General features: G+C 30.2%; 2 protein-coding genes, 5 non-coding genes and 1 pseudogene across 18 annotated transcripts; 2 read left to right on the top strand and 6 right to left on the bottom strand.

Moving 5' to 3' along the window:
* The first annotated feature begins 1,416 nt into the window (after positions 1–1,416).
* Positions 1,417–5,099, top strand: LOC111293780 (Tetratricopeptide repeat (TPR)-like superfamily protein). Of its 12 annotated transcripts, XR_016328643.1 has the most exons (4): positions 1,418–1,809; positions 2,052–3,228; positions 3,316–3,405; positions 3,693–5,099. XR_016328643.1 is itself a non-coding variant. In XM_089745291.1 (2 exons), exons 1-2 carry the CDS (start codon positions 1,678–1,680, stop codon positions 3,099–3,101), a joined length of 1,071 nt encoding a protein of 356 aa, XP_089601417.1. In that variant the 5' UTR covers positions 1,417–1,677; the 3' UTR covers positions 3,102–5,099. The 12 variants fall into 12 exon arrangements, 4 of the variants coding, with proteins under 4 accessions (XP_089601417.1, XP_089601415.1, XP_089601416.1 ...); XR_016328645.1 differs by lacking the exon at positions 3,316–3,405 and having other exon boundaries at positions 1,417–1,797; XR_016328646.1 differs by lacking the exon at positions 3,316–3,405 and having other exon boundaries at positions 1,417–1,809; positions 2,151–3,228.
* An 890-nt stretch (positions 5,100–5,989) lies between these two features.
* LOC149514400 (small nucleolar RNA snoR97) lies at positions 5,990–6,099 on the bottom strand. The gene has a single exon (XR_016328889.1). It is a non-coding gene; the product is annotated as a small nucleolar RNA snoR97 (small nucleolar RNA).
* A 58-nt stretch (positions 6,100–6,157) lies between these two features.
* LOC149514399 (small nucleolar RNA Z278) lies at positions 6,158–6,277 on the bottom strand. Its single transcript, XR_016328890.1, has one exon. It is a non-coding gene; the product is annotated as a small nucleolar RNA Z278 (small nucleolar RNA).
* A 118-nt stretch (positions 6,278–6,395) lies between these two features.
* On the bottom strand, positions 6,396–6,491 carry LOC149514398 (small nucleolar RNA Z223). The gene has a single exon (XR_016328902.1). It is a non-coding gene; the product is annotated as a small nucleolar RNA Z223 (small nucleolar RNA).
* Positions 6,492–6,543: 52 nt separating this feature from the next.
* On the bottom strand, positions 6,544–6,635 carry LOC149514397 (small nucleolar RNA U36a). Its single transcript, XR_016328896.1, has one exon. It is a non-coding gene; the product is annotated as a small nucleolar RNA U36a (small nucleolar RNA).
* Positions 6,636–6,870: 235 nt separating this feature from the next.
* Positions 6,871–7,016, bottom strand: LOC149514396 (small nucleolar RNA snoR134). The gene has a single exon (XR_016328895.1). It is a non-coding gene; the product is annotated as a small nucleolar RNA snoR134 (small nucleolar RNA).
* A 229-nt stretch (positions 7,017–7,245) lies between these two features.
* Positions 7,246–9,586, bottom strand: LOC111298316 (uncharacterized; annotated as a pseudogene).
* Positions 9,587–9,713: 127 nt separating this feature from the next.
* Positions 9,714–12,636, top strand: LOC111293772 (protein TIC 20-IV, chloroplastic-like). The gene is made up of 3 exons (XM_022886706.2): positions 9,714–9,889; positions 10,911–11,050; positions 11,742–12,636. Exons 1-3 carry the CDS (start codon positions 9,786–9,788, stop codon positions 12,398–12,400), a joined length of 903 nt encoding a protein of 300 aa, XP_022742441.1. The 5' UTR covers positions 9,714–9,785; the 3' UTR covers positions 12,401–12,636.
* Positions 12,637–21,170: the final 8,534 nt, after the last annotated feature.

Below are 21,170 nucleotides of genomic sequence, written 5' to 3'. Positions count from 1 at the left end.
GACATAATTAAGACAAGCAAATATGATTTTTAGATATAATTTTTATATAAAAATAATATTTTTTAATATTGTATAATTTTAAAAAAATATTTTTATTATTATATATTTCTAAACATATTTGACATTATATTCTAATAAAAGTCATTTTAAGTTACAATAGTTTATAAATAAATATTATCTAATAATTTACCTCTACTTATCATAAATCCAAGATCTGTCCTATTTAAGGAATATTTATTGAAGATGTTTGATTTTCTTTTTAACTATATAAAGTTTTTAGAATTAATTTTGATTAATAAGGTTTTAATAAATTTATCGCAAGATGTTTGGTTTAAGTGATAAAGAGAATTTTTTTTTATGAGTTTGAATTAATTAAGTGATCATAAAAAAATAATTTTTTATGAATTCATTAAGTTTAACATAAATAAATTTACTTGGATTAATTTAAAAAAGGATGTTCCGAACAAAACCCATGAACTCTTACATTAAAAAATTTTAATAAATTTGATTAATGCATATTTTCTCATTCATTACGTAAAATTTGTCATATATGGATAAATAGTACATGACCAAAATTTAAGCCATTGTCACTTTTTTGCTTTTTTTTTTTTTTTTAATTTTTTCTGTTTTTATCAGTTTTTTTTTAATATTTAATAACTATTTTTTAAAAATTTTATTTTTTAAAGTGGAATCCAATTTATACCAAACTGTTTATTTTTATTTTTTTAAGATTTTAAATTTATTTTTTAAAAAAATTCATTTGATATTAAGAATATGTTATTTTTTATTATTTATTATTTATATATTTAATAAATATATATTTTAAAGATTTTAAATTTTTTTGTATCACTAATATCAAAGGTATGTTATACGCCATGTTATTTTTTTTCCTTTTAATCTATTTTTTTTAAAATTTTTCTATTTACTTTTTTTAAAAAATATTTATATATTTTTATAATATTTTACCTTGAGATGAGTTGAGTGGTATTTGATCCTTTTATTTTCAAATAATATATTTTAAGAAGAGTTAAGTTTTTTAAGAGAAATGAGATCAAGTTAAAAATATATTTAGGATACTTATCTTGAGCTATTTCAAGATATATATAAGATTTTATATTTTATTATATATTTAATTATTATATGTATTATATTAATAAAATTATATTTTATCTTAATTTAATAAATTAATATTTTGAGCTCAATATGAAATGTCACGAACTTTGTTTTTTCATTTTCTCATTTTTAACTTTTTGTATTTCTTTTATTAGATAAATTTATAAAAAAAATATTAATTAAATAATTCAATGTCATTCCTATTTATTTTTATTTTTTTAATTAAATAAATTTTATAAAAAAACACAATAAATTGAGATGATAAAACAAAAAAATTATTTTTCTATTTTTTTTCTAAAAGTTAAAAAAAAAAGTAAGGAGCTAAAAAAAAAAAGGAAAGTTAAAAAAAAAAAAAATCGAGAAAACCAGATTCTCCTTCTAAAATGAATTACCTTGGCGTTGTCGCCAAGCACTAAACCGTGCGACCTTCACCCAGCGCTAAACCCTAACATTTAATAACGCCTCAAGACCCCGGAAACCCCAACAGGAAAACCAAAGTAAAGGGGAAAGAAAACTGGATTAATTTGTTTATGGATTCCTTTTGAAATTAGTTTCAAATTTTCAATGGTAGCTGCTTCAAGGTGCTTCAAGCTTCTTCTTCGAGGCAAAGGGACTTTCAATTTCAATTCCACTTCAATTCGAGATTTGGGCAACCGTCTAATAATCGGGTATTACCCTCACGGTGTAAGTCAAAAGGTATCCTTTTTTTTACTGGAATTACTTTTGGGGTAGAAACTGTGCATAAGGCAGGAACATGATTTCTCTCCTTTTTCATTTTTTTTATTTTTTGATTTTTTGAAACAGAAACTGATTTCCTTGAAAGTTATTTATTATTCGTTTTAAGCCGTGGTTTAGTTAAACGTGTGATTTGGATTGATTAATTTATTATATTTGAGTTTATGTTAAGCATTTATTGATGGCCATGCTTCTAATCCCAGAATTATTTCACATCCATCCCAGTTGGATTCTCTTGCATCCGCCTATTTTATCCCATTGTAAGTAAAATCATCGGAAATTATAACTCGCTTGCAACTCAGGCTGCTCCGGATGAAGAGGAAGTGACTGATGAAGTCTTGAATCAAATTCTCGCTACCTATGAAAACACGCCAAAGTCGAGCAGGGAAAGGTGTATTGCTTTTGTTCATAAGCTTTGCAAATCTGGGAATCTTTCTATGGCTATTAGATTACTGCAATCATTGCGTGATAAAAATATCTTCATCCCCAATGCATATAATACCCTTTTGGCGGCAGCTGCTGAAAGAAATGAGATTGACCTTTCGTTTCAGATATTCAAAGATTTGTTAGTGTTTCATAGACCTTTGAGCTCAACTTGTTATCTTAATCTTGCAAGGTCTTTTGCTAAGACTAATGACTGTACAACATTGATTAGATACGTCAAAGAAGTGTCAAAGTTAGCTTTTCCCAGTAGCACGATAGTTATAAACCGAATCATCTTTGCCTTTGCTGAATGTAGGCAGATAGACAAGGCTCTTTCGATATTTAATCAGATTAATAGTTTCGGATGCAAGCCTGATGTGATAACATATAATACTATTCTGGATATCTTAGGTCGTGCTGGTCGGGTGAATGAAATGGTCCATGAATTTGGTTCTATGAAGGAAGCCGGCTTTGTTCCAGATTTTATTACTTACAATACGTTATTGAACAATTTGAGGAAGGTTGGGAGGTTGGATATGTGCTTAGTGTTTTTCAGAGAAATGAGTGATAGTGGAGTTGAACCAGATTTGCTTACTTATACAGCAATGATTGAGACTTTTGGCCGATCAGGGAACACTGAGGAAGCATTAAGACTCTTCAGTGAGATGAAGCAGAGGCAGATTCATCCATCAATCTACATATATCGATCCCTAATCAGCATTTTGAAGAAGGCAGGGAAGGTGGATTTGGCAATGTTTTTCTCAGAGGAGATGAATTCATCTCTTTTAGACTTAGCTGGTCCAGAGGATTTTAAACATAAACGTAGATAGTTATATATTTGATTCAGCGATTGAAGTTCCAAAGAATTATTTTAATGTCATCTGGAGTACTTCAGTTTGGCTCAAAGCAGAATAAGGTTGTGTTAGGACTTCCCATCATGCATTACTACTGATATTGGTATGTGTATTCTGCTATCCGCATTTCCTTTTGTCCCATCACTTAAGAATTTTTTGTCATCATTTTTTTGATACTTGAGGCTGTCAGGATTTGATCCCTGATAAAAGAATCTAAGAGTCCAACACTCTGCCAACAGACTATGCGGCTGTTGGCAAAATGAATATGAGGAGTTTATAGGTACTAAGATTCAAACCCTTTATTTGTTGGATAACACCTTTTAAGAATGGTTACATGAACCAACACTAATTTGTGGTTATCATTTAGCACCAATGTGGGTTAAAATATGTTCCTATATGGTTGTTATTGGTGCCATCCTTGTAAATTTGTAATGTATCATGTGGTTTAAGTTAGATGATTGGTAGCGTGCATTTGTCATGCAAGATTTTGCTTTCATTGCATAACTGCTGTAACATGTGACAGATTGGTCTTTCATCTATGCTAATGATATGTTGTTACCCTTTTAGGTAATCTTAAAATGAGAAGTAGAGGCAAGCAGAGCCAACGGCTGAGCGTACCATGGACAACATATAGTTCAAATTGGCTGAACCGATTTTGCATTTAAGCATTGCATTTATATACCTTGTAATACAAATCAGTTTTCAGTTTGCCAACGGCCAGCATGGTTCAAATTCATTGCAACATTGGAAAAGGATCGACAGCAATCATCATAGATTTGAGATGTCTGAATTGTATGCATGTCTGAGTTGCATGCTTATGACGATACCCATAACCTTTGCTATGATAGTTCAAGCAACATAATTTAGCACTGCGTGATGTTAGACTATTTATATTATTTTGACTCATAGATTTCACCTAGTTTCATCTATCATCTATGGTTTTTTTTTTTTTGGTGTAAAACAGAGTACTTGATAATGACCCAAAATAATGTGATACTCTCCTTAATGGTGGCCAGTGAGCTTTGTAACTAGATGCTTTTATTTTGGAGTATATATCAAGTTTATGAAACAAGGTCGAGTCAACTAAAGAGACAAATGTATGATGTAACATCGACAATTTTTTAGACGATGGCAAAAGAGCTTAGGATCCTTCACTCTTTTCTCTTGATATCTATGTCTTCTCTCATCTGCAAGGATATCTAGCACGAGTAAGCTGATATATGTGGCTATTGGACAGCGAATGGCCAAGCCGCAATTTGAACCATTTCTAACATGCTTATTGCTTTATTTTTACTCGTATCATTCGGGAAATCTGGATAGAAAGGAACCAGCGTATATTTAGGGGAAACAGAACAGAGGTTGACGTTGTAGGGAGTATTTTGCTATGAACCAGGGAATCACAAGAACCAGCCTCCCGTTGTTTACTCCTATCCGATGGGACGCGCCACTGGAAGGCTGGTGTAAACTCAACACTGATGTTTCATCTATTGGAAATCCTGGCAAAGCTGGTGCGGGTGTTATCATTCGAGACCATGAAGGAAAATGGATGATTGGGTCGTCTAGGTTTATCGGATATTCTTCCAACATCATGGCAGAAACATGGGCTGTTAAAGATGGACAGCTTTTGGCTATAGACAGCTAGAAATTTGAAGACTTGGAGTTGAGCTTGAAGCCTCCGTTATTGTTTCTACGCTCCGAAATTGGTCATCCTTTCACCCATGTTTACATCCCTTAATCTCTGACTGCAGGAAACTCAGAGGAATTTAAACAGCAGCGAATCTTGCCTGCCTCCTAGGAAGGAAATGGGCGTGCAGATGCTCTTGCTTGTTTTGGAAGTAGGTATTTATGTAATAGTGTTCTCTGTAATGGAAGTAGGCATTTGTGTACTAGTGTTCATTGTAATGAACTTGTGAAGTCTACTTCGTAATTTCTACAAGCTCAAAGTAATGCTCCCCAAGTCTTTGCAGTTGGCTACATAGATTTTATAAGCCTTGTACAACCTCCACGCTCCACTCAATGCATCAACTAAATATGGATAATGATCAGCACTGGCTTCAACTAATAATACTTATGAATTCTATCAAAATAATCCAATGTTTCATCACCAATGCAGCATGGCTACATGCTTATAATACCCCAAGAAAAGTAATGTCATCAGGCCACACTTTAGCCAGGTTTGCATAAAGTGGAAGTGCAAGAAGGCCTCCATGCGGTTGCCTTAATTCACGTGAGAGGTTAACTGTTTTGTTAAAGACAGTAGATGCAAGCCAACAATGTTTGGGTGTGTGGAATGCAAGAGATTTATTATTCTTTCTAGAAGTGAAAAAAACTGAAGCAATGGATGTTGGCAGACATTAGTTAATGTTAAAAGTTATAACATGAAATTTTGACTAGCAAAAGTAAGCATAATACATTGATCTTCTTCAAGGAAGCAATACCATACAGTAAAGAAGCTCAATACAAATGGAATCAACCGAAAGTGAGGGATGGATTTTATCCAAAAATCATATGTAATTGTAAAACTCAACAAGTGACATTGACCTGGTGAAGCCAGTAGGACATTTGGACAGTCAATCTCTGGATTAAAGAACCAACCCAGTTGGAAAGTCAATCTAGGACTCCCATGTTTGTCTGAGAGTTCAATTATAAAAATAAAGAAATCACCTCTAGTTTTGACCAAATATAGGACACTTGCATATCATTGCTATGTTGTTTGAATACAACTTCCTCTCCCTATAAAATCTAATGAACACTGAAGAATTTTAAATAACAACAGTCTCTAAATAAACTGAAGAATTTTAAATAACAACAGTCTCTAAATAAACTGAAGAATCCAGTTAATACCTGCAAATTTTACAAAAAAGAAATTTAGTGCTGTTATTTAACTCCGATCTCGTAAAAAAAAAAAGCGAGAAGAAGCTGATGACAACACAACATTATTTGAGTTTTTCAGACTCTAAACCAAAATTACTAGTAAAAGATTTAGAGTATAGTTAAACTCAAACCAATAAATATTTCATAAACAAGATATGGCCTCAGTTGAATCCATTAATATCCATTGAATTGCAGCTTCTACCAAGCAGGTTCTCCCTGTTAAACAGGGTCTTGGCTCCACTGCACCTCATACAAAGTGGATTCCAATCATCTTTGGCACAGAAGAAAATCTAGTTATGTCATGAATGATGCAGCAGCCCAAATAGGTTATCACAGAAAACAGGGAATTGAGGACATCTATATCTCATACAAACGGATAAAATTTGTTTGTCAATCACAGAGGCTCAGAAAATAAAGCAGCTTATCAATCAAGAATTTTCTGTAGCAGAACTGGCATTAAAAGCTGTATTATATAAATCCTCATAGCCAAGTACAAAATTTAATTAAAAAATAAACTTATTTTCTTATAATTATAAATAAAGTCTGGCTCATATCAAGAAATTCAACCATTTTATTGTCTTTGTGCTTCATGTATTGCTCTCAGAAGCGCGGATAAAATAATTGTAATCATCGCCACCCCTCCTTGAATAAAAAAAAAAAAAAAACAAGACAGGAAAAAAGTATAGCGGATGTTTTTAGAGGCAAAATCATAGAAAGACATGCCCCCACGTGTGACACCGCCAGATCAAATATTTGCCTCGATGACTAGCCAGGTTTCCAATGAGTTGGTATTAATTTTTGAAAACAAGCTAAAGGTGTAGTGAGGCAGAGAAAAAAAATACAATATGAAAATGATAAACTAAAATGATGGAGATGTAGCCGCTGATTTGACACAGAAGAGCCGATAGAAGAGCTAGGCAATTCTGCAACACGTAAAGCGGCATGGTTTTAGCACGAACATTGGGGCTTTTTTCTTCAAAGGCAGAGATTCAGAGAAGCCCGGGAGAGCTCGTGCGGAGGTAACGTCATATCAATTAAACAACAATAGTTGAAGAAAAATAGAAAATGGACGAGTATAGAAGGTAACACGCCTTTGGAGCTGGAGCTCTTGGATGACGGTGGAAGGCGATCTTGAATCGTTTATAAAGAGACCTTTTCAAAACCCTAGTTTGGATACATGGGTTGGGCTCTGATCTGACTGGGTCAAGTTAAGGCTGTGTTTTTGTTCATTTAACTTTTAGACCCACAACTTCTTATAGGCCCGTCGGCCGACCTGGAAGTCTTTCACTTCTATTTTCTAACGCTCCTAGTTCAAAAATGTATCCTTGTTGGGAACCTTCTTCTCCGAATACCAATACCATCATCTTCAGGTCTATGTGACAGCCATTTTTGTTTGTCAAACCCTTCCTACTTAAATCATTAATATTGTATCACGGTCCATGATATTCTTGTCGTTACTAATTCTTTCCTCTTGATGACATGAAGAAAATCAAATTGGAGGAACGATGCCATTCCGAATAGTGTATTTCCCAGAGCATAACAGAAACAAAGAGGGCAAGTAGGCTACTCTACCCTAAAACCATGAAACGAAATAAACGGGATTCATGTAATACTGCATTAACCATTAGAAACTAGACAAAAGATTACTGTCTATTGCAAATAATGTGTGCAACAGATTCTCTGTCCTCATACTATCATCCTGTAACCAGCCCACTTAACAGCAAAATGGATTCCAATGGACAAGGCTGCACCTAATAAGGGCATTGGGAGCCGCTTTTATTCAGTTACATCTTCTGTTTGCTCCTTGACTTCTGAAAGCTTCTTTGAATAGTGAAAGATTAGCTAGAGCTACATAAGAAGTTATCACCAGTATCCTAACCCATGGCTCCCCAATTTTAGCCATTACAGCTGCAACAGGCAGTGCTGATATAACATCATCACGCTTTTTAATTAAGCGCGAGAAACCATATAAACCCAATAGAAGAGTCCAGTAGGGTGGCTAGGAAATGTACCTAGTCACAGTTTTATTGTCAATTAGACCAGATATTGTGAGCATAAATGGTTGACACCTTATGGAGTTTAGAACAGTAGATTCGGCAATGGCAAGAACTGCTGATGCAAACACAATGATTATAGTCAGTTCTTGAACAGGGGCATATGCCACAATACAAGAGTAGGAAGCTGTACTACTGTGGATCACAGTATCTATACATCTGATCGTGGAAGTGATTGGATCTCCTATGAAATGGAAAATAAGGGCAAGTGCAAGTTTCAGGAGGTATCCCAGAAAATCAACAATACTAAAAGCAGCCTTTCTCCAATTAGAAGCTCTAACAAAACTGCACTCCATGCATAGAGAAGGAATGGCAGTGCTGCACATAGTCAAAAAAGAAAGTGAATTGGTTAGCGTTATTCTAAACTTCTGGTTACAATCCTTTGATTTACACGAGCTTGAAATTAACTTAAATGATGTTAATTATTAGTAGCCTTCTTTGAATGATATGCAACTATCAATTATCAGCCAGTTCCACATCACTTCTCTTCGCAACAAGAACATGTTTTCCTTTCTTCAAAAATGAAGCAATGGTCATCCAATGGTAGTAACTACATTACAGAATTTAACAACATCGTAAAATCATCCGAAAGCTTATTAGGACAGTACAATCCCTTTATTATGGTAGCTAACATAGTTATCAGCCAATATTTTGCTCCCTACACATGTAAGATATGCATGGTTATAAGTCTTCTTTCAATTGAAAAATATGCTTCAAATTTTACTTTGTCTAATATTAAACTCACTAGGGCAGACGAAGAAGCTCACCGACAAAGAAAGGCCACCTAACAGGAGGATCAGGAGCTTCTTCGGTCAAGTATCTGACCTCTGAGGCATTGTACTCTCTCCTCTTGCCAATCTCTCTGCTTCATCAACACTACCATCTTCTCCTCCATCTCCTGCATTAACATAAAACTCGGATTCCCCATTGCGAGAAAGCCCCGATCGTTTCTCGGAAAGTGCAAAAAAATTGAGGGCCGGCTTGGGGTTGCAAGCTTGGATATTTGAGGGAAATGAAGGAAGGCTTTGGTGGCGGGATAGGACTATGTGACGAGAAATTGAAGTAGAGTGGAAAGGAAAGAGAGAAGCGATGAGTGAGAAATTAGAAGCAATTTGTGGGGACTGTCATTGAAATTAAGTATACTATGTATGTCATGATCATCTTTTAAAAATATATGAACATATTTAATATTATAGTTATTATAATTTTATTTTATTTTAATCCTCACATATAATTTAAGATAAAGACTAGTTGTTTGAAAATTAAAATTTAATTTTTCAAGAGATAATTTTAATTTATTATATAGATAGGCTAGTTTGGATTTAGAGAGGTTTTGCCATTGAAATTATATAAAGGATTTGAGCATTGAGGTCTTTTTGTCTGAGTATTGTTTTATTACTATTATTTTTTAAGTTTTGGTTTGGCAAATTGGGCTGCTTTTATCTTTGCCTATCTTGGGTATTGCTGTTTGGGCCTATGAGCATGAGAATGAAAATCATTTTCAGTCTTTTGTAGGCTCTCCTGAAAGCGCATTTGGTCCAATAGAGAAATTCAAAGCCTGTCATTGACTCATATACGGACTAGTGATAGATTCGAGAACAACCCAGAGAAAAGGTATTTTCTCACACCTAAAAACCTGGCAATAAAAACCTGGCAACCGCCTATGTTTCTTGCATAAAAAGAAACATTTGCTTTCTCTTCTGTTGAGTCGCTGTAAGAGACTCTTCCAAATATGGTTCCACCAACAGCTATGGTCTCTACTCCTAGCAGCCCTAAACTCGGCAAAACTTCTCCACTTCTGGCCGCTGGCGCCTTCTCATCCGCTGCCGCTCTCCGGTATACTCTTTTTCACTTTCATAACCCAATATATTCGGTTCGGATTTAGTCTTTTGTTCTGTGGGCATCTTGGGTTTTGCTTTTTTTTTTTTTTCTCTTCCTTGTTTGGTTTAATATGTTTTATTTTTATCTCTTCATTTCTGTGTCTTTATAGCTAGCTATGTCGTTATTGTTTCTTTGCTTCCAATTTCTTCATTTCTGGCACACATACAGTTACAAAAGGAAATTTTGGTCACACCGGATTTGTTGTTTCTTTTCTATGTTTTTTGGGTTTTCTTGAAGATTGTATGCATTTTATTTTATTTTTTTCAACGTTAATAAGCAATGGTTCAGAATTGTTCTACAAAGTAAATAAACAAGCTAGTGCAGTGCCCTTGTGATGAGTTTGCATTTCTTGTTCGGAATATATCTGATTTGCTGAGATTCTTGGGCTTTGGTTTTAAATACTCATATTAAACAGCTTAAAGTCCAATCTGGACCATTAATACATAATGATCAGGGTCCTTTACTATAGTAGTTACAATTTCTTACTGTTATATTTCTTTGCTTAACTTGGTGCAAATAGGTATTCAGCTTTCTAATGTTGATTTTTTTTGCCTTTGAAGTAGCTTGTAAAGGTAAAAAAAAAAAAAAAGGTCATTTTTCTCATTTATAAATTTGATTGAGTTTTTCATAGTTAATTGTGAAACTGTGATGGGATACATTCTTGTGTATGCCTTTTGGTGTTATAATCAATGTCCCCTTTCTTTTTTTTTCTTTTTTTTTGTTAAAATCTACCCTTGAAACGCCCTAACCTATCTACTCTACTTACTTGCGGGAAGGGCATTACACCTTCAACCGTGGCCACCTCTCAATTGCAGCACAACTCATGCCATCTGAGCTATAGCTCAGTTGGCAATCCATCACCTCTTCTAATTTATGGGGAATAATTGCTAGAATTGTTGGAAGCCTTTGGTTGTTTAGTCAGTCAGACCATTTAAAATATTGTTTTCCCTTTGCTTTAACATTTTCATTTAACCAGGTCTAAGGATTTGATTTTAAAACGACACAGCAATATCAACTTGGGATATAAACATTCGGTTGTTGCATGCAACTCAAGTTTGCGGGTCAATCTTATGTTGTCAAGCAATATTGGTGCACAGGGTTTCTTGTCTTCTACAGGTATACTAATTTGCATCAAGTTCTTTGCTTAAACTTTTTTTATTTAATGAAGTTCTGATTACTGAATAATTGATCATTGATTCTGTTTTTACTTATACATTAAAGTGAAAAAAGATAGTAGATGCTACTTTTAAAACTAATTTGTTGCAAAGATATTAGAAGCTACTTCTGAAACTAATTTGTTGCTTTTGAATAATATATTTTGTGGAGAATAAATGAGATTTACACTCTAAACCCATGCCTCTTCTCCTTGTTACTTTCTCCTCTTTTAAAAGAAAAAAAAAAAAAGATTGGGTGCCCTGTATCTGCTAGATTGCTGCATCATTTGAGAAAATGAATTTGTTTATTTCACAGAAAACATCTTGACATAATTGTCAGGGAGCACTCTGGTCTACCAACTATGTTGATTTTCTGCACCATCAATATATTGTTAAAGCACAAATCTCCTAGGCATTTTCATTTGAGTTATAAGTATTTCTAGGTTTGAAATGAAATAATGCATCCTATTACTTGAGATTAACATTGATGAAGTTTTATCATATTTTCTCTCTTCCTTTTTCTTTTCCCTCCTTATGATATCATTGGTTTAATAAATTTTTGAAGGCTATTTACATAAAAATGATGCCGTAGTTGTAGTGATTTCTTTTTGTTTTAATTTATTTTTATTTTATAATTTATAATCCATTGGCAGGCACACAGTACAAACACCCTGCTGCTATATCATCACAGTTTTTTGGTGAACATGAAGGTGACTTGTGGCATAAAACCCACCTCTCACCTACACGTCGGAGATATCCTTTCTCAGTCAGAGCATATAAGGATGATATATTCAAATTTCGCTATCCTGTGATAACCCAGAAGCCAGAATGGTGGTGGAGAACTTTGGCAGCTGTTCCTTATTTAATAGCTTTGCAGATTTCAGACACAGGATATTTTCTCCAGCCCTTCCTAGAACATTATGAGACTTTTGAAAATTTGGTTTATTTTGTCCCGGGAGCCATAAAAAGATTACCTCCATGGTTCACAATGATATATTGCTACATTGGGTACATTGCAATTGTGAAGAATAAAGAATGCCCTCACTTCATAAGGTTCCATCTGATGATGGGGATGTTATTGGAAACTGCTTTGCAGTTAATATGGTATACAAGCAATTTTTTCCCACTCATACACTATAATGGCAGGTTTGGTATGCACTTTTGGGCTGGCATTGGAATCTTGTACATCTTCGCCTTGTTGGAATGTGTTAGGTGTGCTCTTGGTGGCAAGTATGCTCACATCCCTTTTGTTAGTGATGCTGCATATATACATACTCTGTTTAATATTGGAAGTTTTCAGAGGCCGTTCTAGGAAGCGCAGTCGTGCCTAGTTCTCTTTCCAGATTTCAAATAGCAAGTTGCGGAGTTGATTTTCAAAAGACAGAAGCGATTTCTCTGGCTATTTTGAGGTGTTTTAGAGGATTAAAAGATACAAGTTTGATTCTGGATTATTCTTTCCTTTTTCTTGCTGGTAAAAATGTTGTATCAAAAACAATTTTTTGGACTATATATGAATCCTTATGGAATGATTTAGATGTTTTTTTTAAAGATGTCGAGCTTAATTGAGAAGGTTATATATGTGTGTGTGTAATATATGTATAATATATATATATATATATATATATGTATATATGAGGTACTATGTGCTGTATCATCCACTTGAGCCGACCAACAACAACGAGTTGACCTCATAAGATTTTTAGTGCTTTAGATGGCTAACAGTTTACCCAGTAGGAATTAAGAAAAATATGATGCCGGTCCAATTTCCCCTCCGGTTGCATGTATTGTTGAACGATGGGCCTGGGCTTGTCTAAAGCCACTGATTTGATTGCATTTGGAACCAACGTCTCTTCTATTCTGAACTTGCTTACTAGTCTGACTGGCACAAACAACTATGAATCATGCAGGTGAATGCGTCTGATTCCTCACTCAAATTAAAATTAATTGAACTCAGGTCAGGTACATTTTGTTCTTCCCCATTACTATTATTATTAATATTATTTGAAGAGCATATATTTTGACTCATAATCAAAATAAACGTTTACATGCGCTTACTGTTAAATCTTTGGGTATAACTCCAAGCAAGGAAGTAGCAAAACTACACGCTGTTAAATTAACATTCACCCCATCCATTAATAAAGTGTTATATTTTTAATTTCAATAATCACATTAAAAATTAAAAAAATAAAAACCACTTTGTGCTCCTAAACTGCAAAATCTTCCCACTTGGCCTTTGGACACCCTGAGACCCACAACAAATAAACCATATCCAAGCTTTGCCATTTTTCTAATATTCTTGTTGTAAAAAATTATAAAAAATAAAAAAATAAAAAATAAAAGCTAAAAGCTGTCAACAATTGATTTTTAATTTTTATGAAATGTCATGGAAATTTTTACAATAAATTTAAATTTTTTAACCTTACTATAAGATCATTGAATAATAACCGTCAAATATAAAAAATTAATATAAATTATTGATTTTTTAATTATAAAAATAATTAATTATTTGTTAACCTATTAATATAATTTTAATTAATTATATTAAATATTATTTATTAAATAAAATAAAAAATTTGTAATTTGATAAATACAATCTACTTAAATTTCCTAAAAAAGAAGACAAAATAATATAATATTAAAAAAATAATTTAAACTTGGTTAACGTAAAAATATAAAAATTATCATAAAATTGATATCATTTGGTATAAAATGTGTTAGAAACGTCGTAACACTCTAAGAAAGAGTTGTGATAATTCAAAATGTATTGAAGGTAAGAACAATCATAAAAAGATATTATAATAATATAAATAATTAAGTTGACAACATAAAAGAATTATTATCTAAAACTCAAAGAATAATTTTAAACCAATAAATAAATGCTAACGTAAAAATATGAAAGTAATCGTAAAATTAGTGTCATTTAACGTAAAATGAGTTATAAGTATCGTAATACCCTAATAAAAAGTTGTGGTAGTTATAAACGTAATTAAAGGAATAACATCTATAAAAAGATATTATTGTAACAAAAATAATTAAGTCGGTAATGTAAAAGAAATATTATTACAAATAAAAAAATATTTTTAAATCAAAAAATAAAAGTTAATGTAAAAAAGTGAAAATAATCGTAAAATTAGTATTATTTGACGTAAAATGGTTACAAGTTTCGTTACACCTTAATAAAACATTGCGGTAATCCTAAACGTAATGAAAAATAATAACAAGTGTAAAAAAATATTATTAAAACATAAATAATTAAATTGGTAATGTAAAAAAGTTAGTATTATAAATAAAAAATAATTCTATACCAAAAAATATGTGTTAATGTAAAAACGATAAGAATAATTATAAATTTGATATTTTTTTGTGTAAGATAGTTAGAAGTATCGTAACATCTTTAAAAAAAAGTTATGATAACCCTAAACGTAATGAAAAGGTAACAACAAGCGTAAAAAAAATATTATTATAACGTAAATAATTAAGTTGATAGTATAAAAAATTTATTATTATAAATAAAATAATTTTAAACAAAAAAACGTGTTAATGTAAAAAAGTGACAGTAATTGTAAAATTGGAATCATTTGACGTAAAAGTATGTTAGAAGTGTTGTAACGTTAAAAAGTAAGAATAATTGTAAAATTAGAGTAACTTGATATAAATTGGATTAGAATTGTTGTAATGCCCCAACAAAGAGTTGTGATAAATTTAAATATAATAAAAAATAAAAACAAGTGTAAACAAATATTATTGTAATATAAATAATATTTTTTGCAACGAGAAAAATTATTATTACAAATAATTAATAATTTTAAAATAAAAATAAATGTTAATATAAAAAAATGAGAGTAATCGTAAAATTAGTATTATTTGACGTAAAATAATTTGAAGTGTCATAATACTTTTAAGAAAAAATTTGTAATACTTCTAAACATAATGAAAGGTAATAACAAGCATAAAAAGATATTATTAAAACATAAATAATTAAGTTAATAATATAAAAAAACTATTATTACGAGTAAAAAAATAATTTTAAATAAAAAGTTAAGAGTTAACGTAAAACGGGAAGAATAATTATAAAATTGATATTATTTAATGTAAAATAGTTAGAAGAATCGTTACATCTTTAAAAAAAATGTAATAATTCTAAATGTAATGAAAAGTAACAACAAATGTAAAAAGATATTATTGAAACATAATAAATTGATAATGCAAAAAAATTAAAATTATAAATAAAAAATAATTCAATCAAAAAATAAGTGTTAAGTAAAAACGTGAGAATAATCGTAAAATTGATATTATTTAGTGTAAAATATATTAGAAATATCGTAATACCTTAAGAAAAACTTGTGATAATTTTAAATATAATAAAAGTAAGAACAATCGTAAAAGATTTTGTGATAACATAAATATAAGTTGACAATATAAAAAAAATATTATTATAAATAAAAAATTTTCTAAACAAAAAAAATAATGTTTTAACGTAAAAATGTGAAAATAATTGAAAATTTGGAATAATTTGGTTTAAAATATGTTTCAATGTTGTAATGTAAAAAGATAAAAATAGTTGTAAAATTGGTATTATTTGACATAAATTAGATTAAAAGTGTTGTAACACTTTAACAACAAAATTATGATAATTATAAATGCAATAAAAAGTAAGAACAAGTATAAAAAAAATTATTGTAACATAAATAATATTTTTGGCAACATAAAAGAATTATTATTACAAATAAATAATAATTCTAAACAAAAAAATAAATGTTAATATAAAAATATGAGAGTAATCATAAAATTGATATTATTTGGCATAAAATGATTAGAAATGTTGTAACACATTTAACAAAAAGTTATGATAATCTTAAATGTAATGAAAGATAACAACAAGCATAAAAAATAATTATTATAACATAAATAATTAAGTTGGTAATGTAAAAAATTTATTATCAAAAATAAAAAATAAATTTAAACAAAAAATAAGAGTTAAATAAAATGGTAAAAATAATTATAAAATTAGTATTATTTTACGTAAAATGGTTAGAAGTATTGTTACACTTTAGTAAAAAAATTGTAATAATTTTAAACGTAATGAAAAGTAATAATAAAAGTAAAAAGATATTATTGAAACGTAATAAATTTATATAATAAAAAAATTAGTATTATAAATAAAAATAATTCTAAATAAAAAATAAATATAAAAGTAAAAAGATAAAAAATAGTAAAATTGGTATAATTTGACGAAAAATATGTTTGAAGTATCATAATACTTAAGAAAAAGTGATGATAATTCTAAATATAATAAAATGTAAGAATAAGCATAGCAAAATTTATTGTAACTAAATAATTAAATTGATAACATAAAAATTATTATTATAAATAAAAAATAATTCAAAACCTAAAAATAAGTGTTAACGTAAAAATGTGATAATAATCATAAAATTAATATAATTTAACGTAAAATGTGTTAAAAGTATCATAACGTAAAAATATGAGAATGGTCGTAAAATTAGTATTATTTGGAATAAAATAGGTTGAACTATTGTAAAACCCTAAGGAAGAGTTATAAGAATTCTAAATGTAATGAAATGTAAGAACAAGCATAAAAAAATTATTTTAAAGTAAAGAATTAAGTTGACAACGTAAAAAATTATTATTATAAATAAAACATAATTCAAGAAAAAATATGTGTTTACGTAAAAATGTGAGAACAATCGTAAAATTTGTATCATTTGACATAAAATATATTAGAAGTATTATAACACCTTAAGAAAAAAGTTATGATAATTCTAAATATAATAATATATAAGAACAAGTGTAAAAATATATTATTATAATATAAGTAATTAAATTAATAACGTAAAAAATTATTATTATAAATAAAAAGTAATTCCAAACTAAAAAATAAGTGTTATAGTAAAAAAGTTAAAAAAGAGAAAATAATTGTACAATTGATATCATTTAATGTCTTAATACTTTAAGAAAGAGTTATAATAATTTTAAATGAAACATAAAATAAGAACAAGCACAACAAAAAATTAAAGTAAATAATTAACTTGACAATATAAAAAAATTGATATTTTTGAATTAAAAGATTTTAAATAAAAAATTGTTAACATAAAAAGATAAAAATAATTATAAAATTCATATAATTAGATGTAAAATGAATTTGAACTGTCTTATCCTCAAAAAAAATTTTAATAATTCTAAATGTATTGATAAAAGAGTATAAAAATATATTATTAAAGTTAATTAATTAAGTTAATTTCATAAAATAAATTGATATTATAAAATTACAAAATATATTATTTTTTATTTATTAAATTAATAACTTAAATAAAGTTATGTAGATATTTTTTAATGTTTACTTGTTAACTTATTTTTTCTTTTAAGTTAATTATTTTTATAATTTTTCATGAGATATCTTAATATCTCATGACTTTAGAATAAGATCGATATATTATGACCTTACTATAGGTAAACCCATAAGAAAAGACAAATTCCTAATAATTTAAAAGCATGATACCAATTTTATTACATATCCAACAAAAATTATCCTTGTAAATTGCAATTTTTTCTTATTCCTTTTTTTAATGTCGAAAACAAAAACAAGAAAACCGGAGGCTTTACGCTATACAACTATTTCTGCATTAATCAAAGAGGCAGCCACTACTGACAGGCAAGATCAGAACCATTGTTGTGAAAACGAGCAACTCCAATGACCTTTATTTACTTTATTACACAATTTTAAACAACAACATCAACGACAACTGTTAAATACAATCCTCTGCTTCATTGCGCTAAACCCAACACCCAACTCCTCCTTTCCTTTACTTAAATCCACATAAAATCAAACCATTCTTTCATTTTTGTTTCCCAGTTTTAGTTTTTCTTTTCATTACCCAAAAACCTTTTTTTTCTTTTTCTTTTTTAATGAATCCAATGTTAATTGGTTCTCAAACGACTACTGCAAGTAAGAGCATAAAATTTCCTCGGACAAATTGTGGTTTTTAGGAGGAGTTATTGTCCTTGGAACCAGACGGGAGCTGTAAAGTTGTGAAAGATGAGGCGGAGAGGAGTAGATTTTAGGAGGCTAGTGAGGATGAGGCTTTCTTATGTGGTGTGGTGGACAATGTGTGGGATTATGGTGTTGGCTTTCATCGTGATTTTGAGCAAGAGGGGTCAGATTTAATCAAGACCGTATAGTTCTAGGGTAAAACCTACTCTCTTTTTTTGTTTTTTGTTTTTTTTTTTTTCTATAAATGAATTTCTTATTGAGATTGAGAACTTCTGCTCTGTTCTTTTTATTTATGGACCTATTTGAACAAATTTCTATTTTTAGTGACGGTTAATTTAATTTATTGAGGTGGATTAGGAAAATAAATTTGCTTCTTTTCATTGGAACGATTAGTTTCCTCCAGTTCTATGTATAAGAGAAACTATGGCTGTTTGTGTTTATAGTTTGCTTGATTTGTTGCCACAGTTTCTCATAGGATTTTGGACATGTCTCAGCTTTCAGAGATTTATGTACCAAATAATTATAACTGTTTCGTTGGGATACTTTTGTCAAGAAGAATTGTGAAGGATATGTTCTTTGTTTGATGCATTTCTTTGGATGGATACTTTTTTTTTTAATAGCTAAAACGGTTTGATTATACTATTGTTAGTTTTGGGGAAAAAATAGTTTTGGCATGTCAATTATCATTTACGCATGCTAAAGCAAATCATTTAGATTTACTATTTTTTTCATCCAGGACTGAGTAGAATGACTTGTCCTTGTTAGATAATAGATTGGCTCTGTCATTTCGCATATTAAACGTATTTAAAACAAATTTTGGGAGTAAAATCTAAATGGAAGAAAGGTTAGTGCAACTTTAGTCATTGTGTAAAGACTGAGTAATTGAGCCTGTAGGGAAGTAGAATGATAACTTCAGACTTAAAAATGGTACGTGATTGTAGGTTTGATCTTATGATGAGGTGGCATATGCAACATGGTTCTTGAAAACATGCCTTGAACAACATATGAATGAAGAGGGTCATATAATGGTCTGATATCATATTTTGTTTTAAGGACTAGCTTGGAGGTTTAATCACCTCATCTCTACCTTGACATATGGCTTGATTTCGTCTACATCAAATATGTGGTTTAAAAGAGTTATGCATGTTAATTATAGCCAGCTGAGAAGAAATAGTTTGGTACATTGGTTTTATTCTTAGCAACTGAGTGAGCATATTGGATCATACTTATGTAGTGAAGATCTTAGGCCTCTATATACATTATTTAGTTATCTTTTGAAGCTGTAGGATAGAAAAAGGAGAAAGAGGTGTTTAAGAACCATACATCATAACTTTTAGGGAAATGAATTGATCCTTAATAAGAGAAAGAAAAATTGGGTAACCAAAGAAATGCTTATCAGAAATGTTAGCTCAAAGACTTGAATTAAACCAAGAGGGGGTCAATTGGTTGATAATAAATTTTTGTGAATTCAATATCCAACAAGCATAAAAATCATAAATTAGTTTTCTTAAGCAAGTAAACATAACAAATATGAGTACTAATAGTCTTAAAAGTAAGAGATAGAGATAAAAAATCAAACATCGAAATTTTTAGAGGTTCGACCCTTCCTTTTGGTACCTATATCCTCTTCTTTAGCCTCACTTGCAAAGAAATTCAATCCACTATGTGTTGAAAGTTACAACCTAGCTTTTCAAAGCTCTACACAATTAACAACACAATCTCTTAAGGGTTATCCTTCCCCTTAAGCTTACAACCTCACAATACAAGTTTTTGAAGTGTTTTGCAAGCTCAAAGAACCTCTCTAAGGTTGAGTGTTTGCTAATTTAAAGTATAAATCAAGATTAAGAAGAATATTAAGAGAAAATCTAATACAACAAGAATTTCTGCACTTTTCTCACACTAAGATGTTCTTTACTGCTTCGGGAAGATGGTAGATGAAAGTAATAAGTTTTCATGGCTCTAAGTTACTTCAAATATGGTGGGAGACCTTCATTTATATGTTGAAAGTGGAATATAGCCATTGCTTGCATTAATTGTTTGAAGCTTTTGTAAAATTTCAAACAAAAATAACTGTTGTAAGCATTCTGGGCATGAGGGGATCGATCCCTTCTTAAGGGGGATTGATCCTCTCTTAGGGGGGGATCGATTGAGTTAATAAAAATACAAGCAGATTTTTGCATATAAAGGTACAACCAATCGATCCATATTTAGTACCAATCGATCTCTTTTTCAGATGGTCGATCCCCTAGTCTGGGTTATTGATCCCTTTGCAAATTCTATAACAAACTTTTCATTCTGTGTAAAAAACCAATCGATCCCTTTAAGAGGGGATCGATTCTATCTTTAAAAACCTAGAACTAATTGATCCCTTTGAGGGGGATTGATCCCTTCTATGCTTATTTGCCCAATCTTATTTTTAAATCATGCCAGATGAATTTGAACATATTTTTAACTAAATTAAAAGTTGAAAAAATATTTAAATTAAGTTAAAATCATTTTAATTCAATTTTAGCAAATTTTTTTGTCAGATTAAAATGTTTTATCAATTTCAAGCCAACAATCTCCTATTTTTTGATAAGATACAACCAATAATTAAAAATTTGCTTTGAAGACATTTTTCTTTCTTAAAAAAAACTCCTCCTGAATTTAAGCAGGATCAACAAAATTAAAAGGCCAATGTTTCATTATGAACATAACAAATATATAAGGTAGAGGTCTCCCAAGCAAATAAAAACAACTTTTCTCTAGCAAATTTCAACAACTTTTCACTAGCAAATTCTCTTCTTTTTTGTCATAGCAAAAAGTATCAAGAATAAGGGAACAATATTATAACCAATGTTATAACCAATTAAAGATCACCTTGCTCAATCAATTCAAGGCAACAATATTATACTCAATACAAGGCCAATATCATTGAATGTCAATACTATAGCTCAACATAGCATCATAATATCAAGAATGAAAATAACCACTATAGCGTCTTCATAGCAACACAATCATGTACAATAAACTTTGAATCTCAAAACCGCACAAGCTAGCAAAGAAAAGTTCATGCCATTAAAGTTCATGGCAT

The sequence above is a fragment of the Durio zibethinus genome, chromosome 16 (genome assembly GCF_047325235.1).
Source record: "Durio zibethinus cultivar Kanyao isolate XHJ-2024 chromosome 16, ASM4732523v1, whole genome shotgun sequence".
Classification (NCBI taxonomy): Eukaryota; Viridiplantae; Streptophyta; class Magnoliopsida; order Malvales; family Malvaceae; genus Durio; species Durio zibethinus.
Note: the sequence above shows the minus strand (reverse complement) of the source record. Positions and strands in the feature narration are given on the sequence as shown.